The sequence below is a fragment of the Cololabis saira genome, chromosome 18 (assembly GCF_033807715.1).
Source record: "Cololabis saira isolate AMF1-May2022 chromosome 18, fColSai1.1, whole genome shotgun sequence".
NCBI classification, from domain to species: Eukaryota; Metazoa; Chordata; class Actinopteri; order Beloniformes; family Belonidae; genus Cololabis; species Cololabis saira.
In genome coordinates, this window is record NC_084604.1 from 23,153,640 (window position 1) to 23,172,469 (window position 18,830).

The following is an 18,830-nucleotide window of genomic DNA, read 5'->3' on the forward strand; positions in this document are numbered from 1 at the left end:
AAAATTGTTTTTTTTTTTTTTACTTCTCAAACATTATTTAACATTTAACTGCAAATGCATATTCCATTTTCACTCAAAACTCCTTCAACCCATGTAGACTTTACAATGCTTTCCGTCTAATAGTAGCAATAGGGTTGATTTAACTCCAGTATATTCCTTTATTTCATTCAATGTTACCCATTCAGATTTGTAGTTTTGCATGGTATCATTCTCACATGACATGTACCGGTTTCACACAGGCTTGATACCTACGACACGTGCTCTGGTGTAATGAGTTCCCGGTTACCTCTGTGACTACCCAAACTTTGTAGCTGTGAAGCAAATCCAAATCATCACCTTCCACCAATGTGCTTCACAGTTGGTTGAGGTGTTTGTGCTGATTGTTTTACTAGCTATGGTTTGTGTCTGAAATTCTCTGCTTTCTATTATACTTGATATACAGTACTGGTTGAAAGTTGGTTAAACATTTAACTATTCCTGTACACCGAATACCACACGCTACATTTGGCTCAATGTCTGTGTTATTGCATCAACTTCTTTGAGTGAATTTTGGGAACCACAAGTTGAAATTTATTAAAAGAGCTAATCTTTAAAAGACCAAAAGCATTTGGGGAACATAAAGCATGTCTGACACTGGTATTTGAGTTTACTCTCAAAGTGAACCACTAACCGCTACTAAGGATTGCAGTCACCCTCCTCTGCTCAGAAACGCAAATGATCCGTGAAGCAGGATGATGATTATAAATTAAAGAAAATGTGTCATCTTCGTGGAACAAAATGACCTCATACCAGTTAATCAATAATTTGTCACAGTGATTAGGGACAACACAGGCTATTGTAGTTAAAAAAAATTGCAAGATGACTGAACTAAGACAGTACTCTATTAGTCCACAGCTAATGCAGATACATGTGTTGCTGAACGACCTTCAGCACAGCAGGTCCTATCAGCATTAATGCTGATGTCATCTGCGGGAAGGAGGAGGAGGATGGGGGGAAAGAAGTGTGATGACGGAAGGAGATTTTCATTAACGTGAAAGCCTTTCCGGATATGTCATGGTCTCCGCTCAATAAAATAAAAGGAACAAATTTACTACCACCGAGTCAGCCATGGCAGTCCCATTTGTTGACTCTATTCAGAATAAAAAAATAAGTAAAATGTAACGTCAAATGTTTCCTAAATGATGTGTATAGGCAAGGATCTTTGCATCACCTGCTTTAAAGACAAACTTCATAAATGGCTTCATTTTTGTGAGAAATTCTCACACTACTTTTAAGCTGAAAGACAAACGGCTATTTTCTTTTTTGTGAAATACTTTTAGAATTACATTATAGTTATAGTGAATATCTTTTTAGTATGGGTCACCTGACCTATTTTTTCCGGTCTCACCACAAGCATGAATCCAAACATTGCACTTTAAACATTGGGCGAGCATTATACTGCCATAAACTCAGACAACCTCCTGATTCTGACCCTGGATCTTCGGGATCCAGGATAAGAAAACTGTCTCAAATCATCTGAGCAACTTTACTTGCAGAAATATTCAAAAGGGACCTGTCCTTGGTACTGAAATTAGCTGCTCTAATAATATCCAAATACTAAAAAAAACCCCACCATGAATAAATGTAGCCTGACAAAAACAAGGATTTTCTAAGCACGTAAGCAGTCATGAAACACCATCTTCACAAACACCACATCTTCAAATCTGTCATCGCATCCAAACAAGAGGGTTCAGTGTCACACATTGTAAATATGCCGTTGGTGCAGTAACAGGTAAATGACAGCATTCCTGCAACAGCGCTTGTTTTAAGTACCAGATCCTGACCCTTGAAAACAAAGAACAACAGACTTAGTGGGAGTGGAATGTCATAAGACAGAGACGCATGTGCATACACGTCGATTGACTCCATGCCGTTAAACCCAAACGCCTCATAATGACAGATGCTGCACCCTGGGGTGCTGCTTGGGGGCCCGATCGCCTGTTTCAGGCAACCTGGAGAAGGAGTTGTACAAGTACTGTTTAAAGTATTAACAATCTTAAAGGTGTAAACTGCAGAAAGATCAAGAGAGGATGGTTTCTTTTTTGGATTGAGGCAATTCCTTCTGCAACAAAAAGTGTAAAAATGTTTACAACATATGATTGGGCTAAAAGTTGTCAGCTAAGAATGAAAGCACAAATACAGAGATTTAAAGTCAATAAAAGGTTTATTTGAAAGGCACTTGTAATCTTTTGAATTTCGATTTTGTTTTACACTTAATAAAAAAGGTCATTTCACTTTCTTTACTCTCCAGAAGAGGCAGATTTGGTAAAAAATATTTTTTTTCTTTTAAATCATAAAATCCATTTAACATAACCAGTATTGCCATTATTTTCTCTTTTCTGCTTAATTTCTGACAGTAAGATAACAAAAATAATAGACTAGATGGCTAAAAAAGAAAATAAAACACTGATATAATAATGAAATTAAAAAAAAAAAAAAAAAAAAAACATACTGAGATGATGACAGACTTTTGATAACTTGTCTTTTGTAGTTGCTTTCTGGGAGTTTATAAGCCTTTGACATGTTTGGAATACTGCATATATGCAAGTTGTCCTCAATTCAAGTAAAAAATGTAAAACTTTAAAAATTAGCACCATTAAGACACTCGAGTATCTTTTTTTTTATATATAAAAGAAGCAAAATTAAAAGACTTGAAAACACAACAAATTAGAACTCATGTTGACTGACATTAACTTCCAGTCATTTGTGAACACATATGGAGCAAGTAAGTACATGTATCTTCTGTATGGCTGTAGGTCTTTGGTATAAATAACACTGATGTGCAAATGTTGCATAATACAAATGCTCATATTGTTACCTTTTCCCACAGAACTTGTTAGTTCAGCCTGAAAACCAGATTGTTTTGAGCACTCGAATCTGATTTTTTCTGGACGAAACCACAAAGTCTGTTTTGTTTCCAAGACTTTCTAAATCCAGCAATAATCTCAAATTCAAATTGAGTTTGAGATCATTCTAATAATTCTTTTAAATTAATTATAATAATCTTCTCCAAATCCAGCAGTTATCTATCATGAGTAAAATAAGACTACAGAGTGGTGCTGTTGCAGCATGTCACTCTGCACTGTTTTCAGGTTTTAGATCTACACATCTGCATCCAGGGCAATTTTGTTCAGAGTCTGTTGATAACTCCTCTTTAAAATCTCATATAAAGTAAAAGGTTTCTTACGAAAGCATTGGCACATCTGTCAATTGCTTCTAGGCTATACTTAAGTGTTGGGGCTGCTGGTTAGTGTAAGACACACATCACATTGAAGGATCAGAAGATGGTTGAGTGTTAAATGTAACATAACATAGTAAACGTTAACAAACCCCTAATAACAAACGCTGATCGAGCTTTCAGCTCCAGCTGATAAATGGGCTGGCAGAGTTGTCTACACAGATGTAAATAATGTAATCCCCATGAGAATGCAGTGAGCGTGCTCAGAAGAGCCCAGAGATTTCTTCTGTGACAGGGTCAAGGTCGATGTCATAGAAACAGGGTCGGGTGGGCAGACCAGGCATTGTGCTCATCTGAAGGGAGATTAAAAACAACAAATCAGAGATAAGAGTTAAAGTCAGTATTTATAAAACAGCAAATAGTAAATTACATTTAATTTACAGTCATCACAAAAGTAAATCAGACTAAAACAGTTAAATTGTCTTGTAGGAATCCTTTTTTTTCTCCCCTCTTACTGTGAACAGAAGAAATACTAACAACGTGGAGAGATAGTTAATTAATCACAGTGCATCTAAAATGTAGCTTTTTTTACTAGGAAGCAAAAAGAAAACAAAAACACACAAAGGTTTCTTGTACTACAAGAGTCAGTGTTCAAGCCTAGAACTGGGCGTTAAAGAAAACAGCTGGATGTAATCTCCCAACCGTCTTTGATTTTCAGGAAGCTTCACAAATCTGTCAGTGGCCACAGAATAAAATAACAGCGTATGATTATAGTTTACATAATAACCAAAACTTCTTATCAAATATCTAACCACAACACAGATGCTCTACACTAAAAGACAACCGACAGAATTTATTTATCAAAACCTGTTTTAATCTGGCAGAACAGACTCGCTCTGCAGGTCAACCTGTAATTAAAGTCAACCCCTTCCAAAGAAAGTGGAATCAGCCCCTTTGGAGGATGCTCAAAAACAAATACAACTAACTTATATGACACAAAACTACTTGATTTAATAGCTGATGAAGATCTTAGCTCCTACAACATAGCTAAGAAAAAAAAAAAAAAGCTAAAATTGATGCCACTGTTTTCATCAGTTCACTTTGAGGTAAAAAATAAATAAATAAATAAATAAATAAATAAATAAATAAATAAATAAATAGGCACAGAAAATGGTGAAATGGTTCTTGCTGTCATCATCAATTAGGGATGGCAAAAAGCTGCTTTATAGACACAAGTTAACTGGCCATGGTGGTGATACTACTACTTAAGAAGGACCAACGGACATGAACAGAAAACCTTCTGGCCTCCAAACCAACATGTTAGAGTTTTGGTTTGGCAAAATGTAGCGCAAAGGAGCTGCAGGTTTTGAATTGTGAAAAAAATAGAAATAGTAGAAATTTTTTTTTATTTGCCATAAAAAGTCATAGATATTAGGGAGCGAACAAAAGGATGCGGATAATGGTGCACGGTATTGGAGTTGAGCTGGTTGCACACGGCTGGAAAGCATTTGGTCCATTTTTGAACATTTTAAGTTGAGGATGGATGGCTGGTGTAAATCATGACAAAAATATCCCTTATGATATTCAGAGAGTACCGTAATGTAAATACTGTACAGTCCACTTTTCCGCTTACTGACCACGATCGTCGCTTTCTTTTTGCCTGCCTAAATGTGCCACCTCGTGTTGGTGATGTCCACTGCAGCATACACTTGAGTTATGGGAGTGCAACGCCATGTCTAGCTTTGAAACTTCCCAACATTTCCTGACCAAAAGATTTATTCATGACAATGATTAAAGTCTGAGCCACTGGCTCGCATTTACCATAATCCTGTTCGGGACGTCAGCATGTCCCTGTTGCTGTAAAATGCTAACTTTTACTGAGAGTAGCTCTGTGAAAGTTCAAGATTGACTCAGGAGGAAGAAATAAGGAGCGGGATTCATGGTGGAAATGGTCTCAAATAAAAGAATTGTGACATCACTAGAAGAGAGCATGTGAATGGTGACTCACGAGATGTTGACATCACGTGTTATGACCACCTAAGCAAACTCAGTTCCAACTGAGTCACTACCTCGTCAAGTCCAAACCGGCTCCAGTGGTCGTTACATAAAAGGGAAATGCTTGACTCAGAACCCTTTTCTTTTCCCAAAACCCACCCAGACCATCCGAATCTGCACAGAATTGTAAATCATCTTGCTCATTAGACAGGCAAGGACATTCTTTGCATGCCTCTCTTCTTCTGACCCAGGGACAGTTTTATGGGCCCATTAGTGGAAATGAGACAAGAGGGAGTGAGCAGAGAGTTTCCTGTCTGAGGAAGTGCAGGTCTACAAGTAAACCAAAAGGACAAAACAGGGTGGGCATGCTTACACAATCTGATGGAACGGATGTTAATTTCCAACTCTTGCCCTTAGTTTTTCATCTGTGACGACTGCAACATGTCTTTATGAAGTCAGTGAAAGTTTCAATAGTGAATGACTCGCACCAGCATATTTAAAAGAACCGAGTTTCGCTGCTTTAAATCCTTCACTGTGAGCTCATTGCAGCTGTCATGTCAAAACGTTTAATCATGATACAACTGAATACACTTCAGTTAATTGAGCCTTTTTCATCTCAAAATTGAAATTTGAAAAAATAGAACAAGAACAGGGGTGGTCACATTAAAATTCGGTGAACCTGTACTATGAAGTCTTAGCACAAAACAATGCTCAATCCCCCCCATGTAACATACTGTTAAGAGTGGTCATTTTCTTCCTCCTGGCTACGATTTTCTAAACTGATGTCCCCCTGACAACTGAATCCAGGTAAGAACCAGTGATGCATGCCATCCCGCATCTACCTGGCACTATTGAATTATAGACAAAAGTATCCCTTAGTGCTGCCCTAATATCTGCACTCAAGCAGCCTGATTTTTTTTTATCTCAAAGATATTCTGAAAGTCACAAATGCTTTTGCTTTTAGAGTAACATCGAAACACTGAAAGTTTTCATTACCATATGGACTCTTTACTTCAACTTTTGACATAAATGTGTGACAAGTAAGGAGGAGGAGAGGAGGAGGCAGGGATGGATGCAATTAGATTATTTTAACCTTATGAAACTGTGGTATATAAAAATTAAAGATTATCAAGTTTTATAAATCTTAAATCATATTCTTGATCAAGTTAAGAATATTCAGTGATGTAATTAAGAGCAGGTGAGGTTATGATCTGGCCATAAAGTGTTTTCCAACTGTGTAGGGATTTCTATTTCTGTGGTTTTAAACATCTGCAGATCAATATTGACATGTTCCTATAATGATCACATTTCACACAATAAAGACAACATAACACTGATGAAACCCTAATTCCTTGTCTTCCTTTATACTGATTGCTTGTACTATTTAACTTCCTAATTTTTTTTTTGACTGAAGCTGACATCCCTCGTTAATATTTCAATGGGACCTAACAGTTCACATCATTTGCTGGAATTAAATGAATATAAAAAAACGAAAAATTCCTCTTACTTACAATCTCTTTGAAATAGATGAGACATTAAATTTAAATAGCAGAATGGCATGCTGTTTTCCCAGTTCCCATTCTCAAACCTGAGAACAAGTTACAAAAACAGCAAGGACTCTACGTCCAAAGTTGGAAATCTCACTCAGCCAGAAAAGTCCTTTCATTATCCTCAAACACAATGTGTCTTTGTAAGGACGAGAAACCCCAACAGAGACAGAGGAGCTGGAATTCTTACCCCTACTGATTTTGGAGTTGAGTCTCCATCAAAAACAGCACAACTTTTGAAGCAAACAGAGATTACAAATTTAAGTTTATTAAACTGTGACGTTGCTGTGGAACTTTATCAATCTCTGCATCATTTGTCATCCAACATGAGTAAATCATCTGAAGCATAAATACATTTACTGGACATAGTGGCCAAACTAAATTAAGCTTTGCACATTTTTTTTTGTCTGTCTTGGATCTCACCATGGACTTTCAACCAACCTAAAAAAAACTGTTGTAAACCTGTACACTGGTGCCACAAAGCCCTGTCGTTCTGCTTGCTTCCCCTCCATCACACATCTCTTACTGTTTCTTTATTCTTTAAAGATCCCCAACCTTCCCCAGGACTTAAAGCTGCCCCTCCTACAGTATCAGACTCGCACCTTCACAGTGACATTTCTGACTCAAGGAGCAGGTTGTTTTAACAATCAGCTGATTAATATTTAGGATGTGACAGTGAATAAAACAAACTGCACAAACCCTCCTTGCTGATTTCATATCCTTTACCCCATTCACTGTAACAATAACCAACCAAAGGTCTTCAGTGTGATCGAGGTCTTTTTGGCTGATAAAGCAAAATTCGCCAATCTATTATAAACAAACAACACCCTTTTAATGCAGTAGTCTTACTAACTGGGAACAGCAAATAAGTCACTGAAATAGGGTTATGCTTAAACCCTCCGAAACTTCTACTTGAAAAGGCTAAATCTGTGGATCAGCCTGTCACACACTGGCTCAGCTAAAAAGTTCAAAGAAGCAATTTAGAGATTCCCTTTGGGTTAGAAGTCATAGTTCAAGGGTTGTCACTGTGCCAGTGGCTCCGTGGGCCACAGCAGATCAAAGGCAGGTTTGTGAGGGTGGACCGACGCCACGGAGAGAAACACAAACCCTCTCCCAGCATGGCCAATGTTTGACACCTCCGCCCCTGACTGGCAAAAGCGGACCCTGAAGGCACACTGGTGAAACAGCGGGAGACGAAGCACTCAGGAAGCTGCTTCCTTCCTGCCCAGCCCATCATTGACCAAGAGGCCCCAGCGAGCCCACTCTACTCAAACCAGTAATGCTGTCATCAGGAAAACCAGAAGACAGGACCCAAACTAAAAACACTGGTGGCAGACTCGGCCTTGAGAATGATGAGGGGAGATGAGTCCGGACCAATCAATGGTCCTACGTTAAACTTCTGCTGTTTAACGTAGGACACAGGCAACTGAAATACTTTCATTATATTTTCATTTCACAATTTACTAAATTCAAGCCAGCCCTCAACAAGCCTGAGAGATCCAAGTAAGCAGCAGGAGATCCTGGCGTGTGAGCTGGATATTACAGTAATAAGTTAAAGGACGGCATCAGCTTGTTAGATTTGATTCAATGTCTTGTCCAGTAAAGCCACAGTGCAGCCGTGGTTGCTGTGATTAATACGTTTAAAGGGGCTCCCACCGTAAAAAACACACAAACAAGTAAACATGCACGTGGTTATCAGCAAAAGGTCAAAATAACAGTTTGCAAATAAACAGTGCCTATTAACAGTCATAGCATAAGTTTTATAATAACTAGTTATTATAAAACCAATTGGACCCTATTTTTAATTAAATAAATTAGAAATATATAACTATTTTTCCCAAATGGATAGTCACTTTGAATTTAATGACGAATTAATCATTTTCCAAGGTTTCATCATCATTTTCCTGTATTTATTTTAGCTTCATGATACACATAAGGTTTGGTGTGTGACAGCTATCAGGCAAGCAGGTGGATACATGCACTCATGTTTATGTCACAACAAATCATTCCATGGAAAAGATGTTGCCTGGATGGATGTAAGTGCTTCGAAGTCTTTATACTATCTATTAATGATTTTAGAGCCTTCATCGATGTCAAAGTGTCTGCATGAATTTTTATGTCAATATGGCTCGACTGTCGAATTAAAAATGAACCTCCTGAGGATGTTCATTTTATATTCAATCATACTATTTGCCATCAGATTTCTTATGGCAGATTCTTTACACCAGCTTTCATAACTTTCCAAGTTTATTGTTTTCTTAGTTTTATTGTCCAGGTTAAAATTCAGAAAATTTGCATCAAACTACATACCGTTCCCACAAGCGGGTAGATGAATCCTGCCCCAATGCTGGCACGGACATCTCTGATTGGCAGAACAAATCCAGTGGGTGCGCCCTTTTTATCAGGCATGTGGGACAGCGACAGGTGCGTCTTGGCCATGCAGATGGGCAACAGACCATAGCCCTGATAAAGAAGAAAACGTTGATTTGTAGGGGTGGGGAGACAAAGGGCAGAGAAAGGTGATCAGCCACATGACTCTTGTTAGTGTGTGAATGAGTTGTTGTTGTTGCAGCGGCAGGAAGAAGCTCACTTGTTGATTATAGTACTCAATCTTGCTCTTGGCCTCTGGAGACAGCTCGATGTCATCAGCCCCGTAAACTTTCTGGGCTATTGTCCGGATCTTCTCCACCGTCGGCATCTGTGGGAAAGGCAGCACATCAGCTTCAGGTGGATACACAATGACAGATTATTTTTGAATACATATCTGTGTGCAATTAAAAGGAAAAAAAAATACAGTTTGTTGACCTTTCCACACACTGGACGTGCAACACGACAGCATGAAACAAAATGATGCAGAATGTTGACAAATACCTCGTCAATGAATTTGGAGACTGGACAAGATTAAGTCATGTTTGTTGTTTCATCTCTTGAGTTGTGTGGGATGTTTAGAATTATTGCTTTAGTATTATCTTTACGATGTTAGTACCATGGATAATCTTCCTGCCACCAAGCATCCCAAGCTAAAGTTGTCTGTACAACTGTGCATCCTTCGACCTGCAGCATTGACTCTTTAACACAATTATAACCCGGAAAAATGAAAAGAATGAAAATTTCCAGCCAGGTATTTCATCTAATCGTACTTGAATTTAGACTTATTGAATTAGTACCAATTGTTGAACTTTTGTGCAAGGACATGTATAATGTAAATTGAACAACACACACACACACACACACACACACAATGTAACTGAAAAGGTTAATCTGAGTCACAACCATCTTATCTTACAAACTCAAAACAGCTGAGGTTTTTAATTCTAACACACTTCAACATACACAAAAAAAACCAACAAAAACAACAACATTCTTTACCAAAGTATCCAATACATACTAACAAGGAAAGACACATAAAACCTCTTTGGTTGCTTTTCAATGAATGGCTACAGGGTTAAATGCCATCATTTGCAACAAACAAAATGCTGATTGAGCAAGCAGAGTATAGAAAGTACCTGGACCTACCTCTAAGTCGTAAAGGAACTGAAAGTTTTTGGGTCTGCACACCACTTCTTTCACCGCCTGGGCCAGCTCTACACACCCTCGCCCACCCTGAGCCCAGTGGTGACACGGCACGGCATCAGATGCACCACACTCTTTGGCAATCTGACAGACGAGATCAATCTCTGCCTGGGTGTCAGTCCTGAAGGATCACAGAAGGTAACTTTGTTAAAAAAGGCTGATGTTCATACCAACAAGTTGGTTTTAAGATACAAATAATTAATAAAAAATAGCCCCAGAAAGTAGCAACTTTCCTATAATTATTATTATTATTTATTTGTATAACATAAAAATATGTGAGTGAAGAACTCTGTAAATGTGAGAATGTTTATTATGTGAGAATGTTTATTACTTGAACACATTGAGGGCCACCACGACTGGAACTCCAAACTGCTGCGCGATCTGGATCTGCTTCTTGAGATTGCTATGGCAACCGCCTGCAACCAGGCTCAGATTCTAGATGAGAAAGAAGAGGGAAACACCACAGAGGTTGGACAAATATTATGGTGATTCATCTGGGAAAAGTCTCCATACATAGTGCCTTGCAGCAGAACTAGCCCTGCACACCAGGTGGTGCAGCCATACATCCTGTTCGTCGTTTTTTTTTCTCCCCAACATGTCCTTTTAATTCAATTAAAGCAAAACATCCAATTCTGATTCTATAATACTAAGCAAAAGTTTTGTGAGAGTTTGTGTCATAATGAAAACACAAATATACTGATTCAACCTTCACTGGTTAGCAACTTTTTTTCTTTCTACTCATTTTCAGGGAATGATAGGAAATCTGTCATTTTAGTGAATGTCCAGTTTACTTTAATTTCCTTTTTACTCATTTAGCTGAAATGCAAACAAATTCAAAATGAACCACAGCTTGAGGTTCAACTTTTGCCTTGTTGTTTTTATGTATTAATAAAATTTTGTGAAGCAAAAACAAGTTTAACCACAAAAATCCACTCTTGCACTGTGTGTGTGTGTGTGTTTTCCTTGAGTACCTCTGGTTCTTATTACAAGCCTCACAATTAACTTGCACAGCTTCATTATTTACTCAGCTGAATCTGCCTCAAAGCACAGGGATTCTGGCAGGTTGGGATAATCATCCACACACTTTGCACACAAACCCACCGCAAATCCACCAGGGTTCACAATCTAGGGACCGCATATGAATTTTCCACTCGAGCCATTAATGAACAATAACATTCACGGCCGATGAGTTTCTGCAAATATGTGCGCTTTGCATTCAAGTGAGAAGACAGCAGGATGCTGGGTCACTAAATTCATTATCGTACCAAACAAATCTGATTTTTAATTGTTTCAAATAATGTCTAATTTCCAAAGCTTTTTCATTCATGTGGGACATGCAGTTTTTCTTCACAGAAGGTCATAAGTCGGTAGGATGCATCAGTGAGATGTCGAGACTATAGAATATGAAATAGACTATATAATGATTTGACATCACCAACCAGAATCACACATAGCTGCCACAGTTGATTTTGTTGGTTACGTCTCGACCTTCTGATGAGATTAGAGAATCCAGGCCAGTTATTTTAACATGATTGACTCAAAAACATCCCCAGATCAAATATTCCCAATACAACTTTGTGTGTTCTTATTTATATTTGCATCCACATGTCTGTGAGTGTTTAGATGCATGGTATGGCTCATACCTCATCAATGTACTCTCTGGGAAGAGGTGAACCTGCTGACACCTATGAGCAGGAAAATGACAATAAAAAGGTAAATTTAGGCATTTAAAAAAAAAGAAAAACCCCAAACACACAAATGTCCTATGGTTACAATAAGTGAACAGGACTGCTGGAAACATTTAAATCGCACAGTATTTAATTCTACCGCAACATAAAACCCCACACACACACACACATTAACTCACATTCGGACCGCCACCGTGCATCTTGAGCGCGCGAACAGTTGCGATCAGCACCACCGTGTCAGGCCTCAAACCAGAAGATCGACATTTAATGTTGAAGAATTTCTCCATGCCGATGTCCGCCCCAAAACCTGCTTCAGTCACTGAGAGAAAACAGGGAGGAAGTTTAGATACAAGTCACAAACACTATAAACTTATCTACCAGTAAGTTATCACATGTACAAAAAGAGTGTACGGTAAGAAAACTGTTGTGGGGAGAGAAAATACAAGGTGGTAAAGTTAATTACGCTTGAAATAAGTCGTTGTTATTCCACATAAAAGCTGACCTGACGGTGAACCTGTCATTTATGTTCATTCCTCACTAGTCTCCAGTCTAATTTAATGTTTGACCAAACCTCACATCTGTAAAAATGTATATAAACATGAGCTCATTCAAAGGTTTTAAAGTGTCATGGGAATATTAGGCAACAACTTTCTGTCTGAACAGTAATACTATACTGACCTATGGGTGCAATTAGACAAAAAGGCTGAAAGCCTCCGATAAGGACGGCCCTACACATAGCCCTGTTGAACGAGGTCCAAACAAAGCAAGTAAGTCCACCTGGAAGAATGGCTTTGTTAAGATGTGCTTTTCTGTTACGGCTCATGTGTGACTGTGGATTTGTCACACTGTGTAAACTCGTGCAGGCCAGCAGGCCAAAACTGTAATGTTTCAATAATGTTTTAAGGAGATGAAGGCTTATTTAACATCTGACATTTTCAGTTATGTTTCAACAGCTCAATGCATTTTCCTTGTGAAGGCTTTTAATCCTTGGAGGAAAGCAGTCACTTCAGCCAAGCTAGGCAAAAAACTATCTACTGTGCCTGAAAATGTGAGCTTCAAAACCTCTCTCTGTGTTAACCCCTATGCTGAAAACATTGGCATATTGGGTGGTGTGCAAATTAATTATAGGGATAAAGGTCTTATCTATACTGATGCTATTATCAATGCTGCTTTTCAGTTTGATTATTCAAGGTTTCCCTTGCCAATTCCAGACTGACACTACAAGCGTGTCTCATCACGCCTCAAAACAACTGCTTTACCGTAACAAATGCCAACAAGAAAACCGCCAACAAGTCAGTAACTTGACACCCCTCCAGCTACACACAACTGTGAGTCTGTCACTGCATCGTTGCAGAGACATGAATGAATGTCCCGTCTTATGCCTTACTATTGATTTGCTTTGTGCATTTTCAAAATCAATAATGCAACTGACAAGATGAAAGGAGCATGGCTCTGATTTTTCATGAGAGAGGTGCAACCGGAAACGAGTGGCTAAATTGATTGCACCCCAGCTCCTCATTTGTGCTGTCTTCTAAAATATACATCAGTATTTGTTTTTACCGTTTGCTTAGAGGATATAATCTGTTATGTGAGTGAGAAAATACTTGCTTTTCATCAGAATGTTGAAAAAACTACCCTAAAAGAGAAATCGATCAATTCAAAAGCTAAACTAAATGAGTGTTCAATAACATGTAGTTTCCCTCAGTGAGTTTTTATAACAATGTCCGATTCCTGCAGCAAGAAAGATTCCTGAACTCTTTGCATATAGGAGGAATAAAGCCTTGGAGCACAGCGTGACCTGCAGTCAGTCGAAAGAACAGTTTGTTTTGATTTTCTCCCTCAGGTCCACATAAAGTAGAGGACCGTGTCAATGGTACATCATGGCAATAACAATTTATGAGACATTAGTAACAGCTCAACTCTAAGTAGTTCCAAAAGTAAACACGGGCCATGTTTTTGTTATAGTCTGGAGAGGCTAACCAATTTACCAAATTTGTAAAGTTATATTAATTTGATTTATTTATATTATTATTTGGAGTGAAATTAAAGACTAAAACTAACATGTTGATGATTAAAACACACAAAGCCTTCTCACAAATTCAGTTTCTGTATATTTATGCAAAGAAAGGTTTACCAAGAATGCTGATGCTCAGTCAGGACAACCAGGCACATTTAATTTGAATTAAAACTTAAATTAAAAAAACAAACAAACATAAGACCAACAACACCTTTGAAAGTGTGTACTAAGGTATCTTGGGTTAACACTTCATTCACACTTGATTCTAATAAAAAAAAAAAAAAACAGAGGCTGATCATATTTTCTCATAAATTCATGAGAGTAAAAAGATATGAATATCAGCTCTTACACGTGAACACAGTACCTGACATCTTTTGTAATAAGAGTAAATCACCCTGGCTTGAAGTGTTTATGTCTGGGACTTGATAAAGTATCTCTTACTGAGTAAGTAAGAAAACAAGCATTTCGCTAATGAAATATAGCACTGTTTGGTTATGTGTATTGCCAGTGAAAGAATTAGCTTATGAGACACAAAAGTGAAATTACTGCGAGGAAGAGGAGGAAAAAGAATGTGAAAAGGATATAAAAGGATGGATTCAATTAGGCAGTTTTATGTATTAAAAAAACAGATATATAGCTAACTAGATAGACAGATCAAAAGCCTGAATAACGATTAAAAGAGGCTAACTTGCTGGATTTGGACAGACTGCTGACAAATTTAAGTGTTTATTAGCACCACACCAGAGTTCTGAATACTGCACCAGCCTGTCAATGAAAATCACATGCCGAGGTAACAGTGTCTGCAAATGTTTCCACAGGCTTTGTAATCTCTCAGGAAGCACAGGAACATTCATTAGAAAATAATACTAATAATAATGAAAGTGGTGCATAAAGAGGGGGAAAAAGAGAAAAAACTGAAAATACACGCAACAACCATAAATTTGACGCAAGGTTCCCACTACAGCAATACACAGAGAAAGAGAGACCCACAGGATGTCATAAGGAAATATCTGCAAGTTTCCTGTTCTGTGTGACAACCCTGAACTGTGCAGAGCAAGAGGGGAAGAGGAGGTCAGTGTTGTTGTTAGAAGAGCCAGGGAAACAGAGCTGGACAGCAGCAGTGACAGGCGCAGTATGGCCAGCAGCTGCGACGCCAACACCAACAACAACACTACGTAGTAGGCTGCATCAACAAGACTAAGCAAGTGAACAGTTAGAGCAGTGGTTCCCAACCTTTTTTCCTTGGAGCCCCCCCTACTTGTGTCTAAGACCAGCCAGGCCCCCCCGACCCGTAGGTACTAGCACCAAAATAGTCTTTAATTGAAAAAATTAACATTAATTATGTTTTTTTGATACATTTCTCTTTGGTTTACTCTGTATACATATTACTTTGTTTTTCTCCAATTTCACCAATGTATAAAATACGCACAAAAGGACATAAAAGGACTTAAAATATTTCTGAAAAATGTCTCTTTTAATATGAGACCACATTTTTTTAAACATTTTTCAACCTTTCGGAGTAAATTCAATGTTGAGTAATGATATAATAATAAGGAATGAAATCATTTCCTGTGTTTATCACCAGTGTATAAAAAAACTAAAAATATTCAAGACATTCATAAATTATTCCTAACAATGTCTTATGAATGACTCATTCACAAAAAATCATTTTTACAACTTTTACATAATTTCAAAGCAGACAAAGTTTTGCGCCCCCCCAGAAATCTCTGGCGCCCCCCCAGGGGGTCCCGGACCCCAGGTTGGGAGACACTGAGTTAGAACAAAGTCCTTCAAGTAGAATTATAACTGTTACTTTAAATGTGGGAAAAAAGTATTTTACGATAACTAACTTATTTTTCCTTTATTTCTTCACAAGACGGCAACCCGGCTAAAATAGAGCAAAAAGAGTTTTGAGCCAGTGAGAAGAGTTGTAGTAAAACGTTAATTTGGGGGGGGGGTTCGTAGTGAAGTTCCTGGCATACCTGAGAGTCAAGTAACGAACACATAGATGAGGGATGGAGTGAACAAGACAAACAGATGGAAAACGATGGGGGGTGGGAAGAAGAGGTAATACTTCTCAGCCTCTTGCCGAGAAATCTAACTCTGTGCCCACAGTCTTTACGCTTATATAATATACAGATACACGCAAAAGGTCACATGTATATCCTAGGAGGTAGACTGTATATCTTCTACTCAACCCATCGAGATGCACAGTATTTTTATGGTGTCAATATCTATATATTGTAAATTCTCATACAGAGATTATGTGATACTCAATGTAAATGTGTCATTGGTTCTACTGTGCCTTACCTCCTGAAAGAATATATATTAAAAAAAAAAGGTTACATGTATTTCCAAAAGATCAGCCTTTTTCCATTTAAAATATTTTACAATTAATTTTTTTTTTTTTAATCACAATCTCTTAAAGAAAATAACATTTTGCATATACATCAAATGCACCTGACAAACAGGCCAAAGGTCGCAGCAGCGGGGAGCAAACTAAAGTTCATCAAGTTCAGTTTTAAGTGACAACTTGACGTAGCCTTTCAGTTTTAAATCTAAAATCATCTGGGACTCACAGACCATACAGCTACGTTTTTCTTGTCTATAATTTCCCAAGTTATTGTCGCTGTGTATGATTTACATGCAAAGATAGAGCGCTCTTACCCACAAAGCCATCCTGTCCAACCAACTTCAAAGCCAGCTTGTCTGCCAGCACCGAGGAGTTGCCATGGGCAATGTTGGCAAAGGGCCCAGCATGGACAAACACTGGCGTACCCTGCAACAATTAAAGGGGCACAAAAACATACAGGGGGAGTTTAGAAAACAGCCTAACCCAGAGCAGCTCGCTGAACCTAGTTTAAATAAGGACTAAGCACTTCTTTCTTAACAAAAGGCAGCAACTCTGAGTGAAGCTTCAAGGTAAATACTGATGTGTGGGTGTACTTTGGCTGGCAGTGTGTTTGTCTGAACATTAGGCACAAATGAGGAGGTACTTGACGCGCATGCCGAGCCGGCTGTGGGTCATGCTCGCTTCTGTTGATGTAGATTATTCCCTAAACCCCAAACACTTGCAAACTGAAGGCCAACCTCAAGTGTCGGGGTTTCCAGTTCATATTTATGACACGATGAAACGGTATGAAACATTATAAAAGTAGTGATGTATGACAAGTTGATTTACATTAAGGTCAAACTTGACAACATGTTGACTGTTTCAGTCATAAACATTGTAGAAAATGATTATATGTGCTACTTAACTACTGTAAATGTAAAGTCTCCAGGGACCTTTTTTTTTCCTTTCCATATCCTGGAACAAAAACATTTTTTTTTGATGGGAAGAATAATCATTAAAACCAGAAATGTTTCCATCCTTTGCTTTTTTTTTTTTTCCTTCCACATTTCTAAAACCGTGCTACCCTACAGACTCATAGCTCCTGCAAAAGCACCAGATGAGTCGTTTAAAAACGGTGAACAGCTCGTATCTATCTGGCAGTCGTCTTTAACAAGAAAATCCAAAAAAAACAACTGACACTGAAAGGTCTATTATTCCCACACTGAAATCCAGGTGCAATTTTTTTTCAGACAATTACTTAGAAACCCGGAGTAGAAAGAACAAACAAACCGAGCCGCTTAACCCATTGTTGAGGTGAATACCTTGAAAGACAGGAAAAAGGAAGTACACAAAAGCATTGCATCTTGTTTTAAGATTTTGTTTTCACACCTCTCCATCTCCCTACATAAACAGAATTAATTTAGAAATCTTTTATAAAACAATAATTTTGGAAGATGTGCTGTTCATCTTCAATGCAAACCTTTGGTAGTAAGCGTAGCTGATATTTACCAGATAAACCAGATAAATAGAAAAAGGAGAAGGAAAAAAAATCTGATCACTGTTCCAATGATAGAATATGACAGAAAACATGCATTTGCATCATATCAATCCAATAAAACATGTTTTCCTAAATTAAATGGAAAGTTTATACATGTCATACACTACGTGGGTTTCCATTCGTGTTTCCACGAACTTGAACTTTAACTTGTTCCATAATTTTCCCTATTTCCTCCTCTCTGCAAGAGAAAAAACTATTCAGAAGATCAGCATCAATGTGATGATGAAAGTGGAAATAAATGACTAAGTGAGTGTGTCATATCTGTAACTGGTGATCGAGAGGATTACAGTAAAGGAAAGAGAAACAGGAAGATATTACTAATGGGATTATTTCCCTTTCTTTTGTGTTGTCCGGCAGAACAGCCACAAAGGCTTCCTAAAATAAAAATTAATTGGTATTATGATGAAACAGTACAGGAATTTAAACCTGTGAGGGTACGCTTATGGTCCACCACCTCCCCCCAGGAAGGACACATAGTGTTGTTCTATGGGACCCATGTGAAAAGGATGTTTAAAAAACTCTGTGAATGAACAAGGTCTGCTGAACAGACACGTACACAGGGAGTTGGTTAAAAATGATTCCCTTTCTTCTTGTGCTCTGTCTCTTCCAAACCCCCTTCCCATCTGAAACAACACAAAAACTGCAAGCTGCAACACAAACGCTGCCCTTTTCAGATGCCAGCTCTATTCTCATGAGTGCGTCTGTGTGCGCCACAATCACAAATGAAGAGGGCACCAAGGGCATAGCTGCTCAGGCTTGATGGAAAATTCTCATGGAGTTTTGAGGTCCCGTTGGCCTCAATACCAGCTCCCTGACCAGAATCACAGGAAACACACACAGGAAACAGTTTCACACAACAGGACTGCAATGCTTCCTCCATAAAAAAAAAAGAAAAAAAGAATA

At 38.2% G+C, this 18,830-nt stretch overlaps 1 protein-coding gene across 1 annotated transcript in view; it reads right to left on the bottom strand.

The window, feature by feature from the left end:
• Positions 1-2,208: 2,208 nt before the first annotated feature.
• mthfd1l (methylenetetrahydrofolate dehydrogenase (NADP+ dependent) 1 like) overlaps positions 2,209-18,830 on the bottom strand; it is a 34,754-nt gene continuing 18,132 nt past the window's right edge. The window contains exons 20-27 of the mRNA XM_061747103.1: positions 16,705-16,816; positions 12,200-12,339; positions 11,976-12,017; positions 10,664-10,767; positions 10,276-10,453; positions 9,350-9,457; positions 9,070-9,222; positions 2,209-3,570 (exon numbers count right to left, since the gene is read on the bottom strand). Coding sequence (XP_061603087.1) covers positions 3,481-3,570; positions 9,070-9,222; positions 9,350-9,457; positions 10,276-10,453; positions 10,664-10,767; positions 11,976-12,017; positions 12,200-12,339; positions 16,705-16,816 — 927 coding nt within the window. The 3' untranslated portion in view covers positions 2,209-3,480. The remainder of the gene's footprint in view (positions 3,571-9,069; positions 9,223-9,349; positions 9,458-10,275; positions 10,454-10,663; positions 10,768-11,975; positions 12,018-12,199; positions 12,340-16,704; positions 16,817-18,830) is intronic.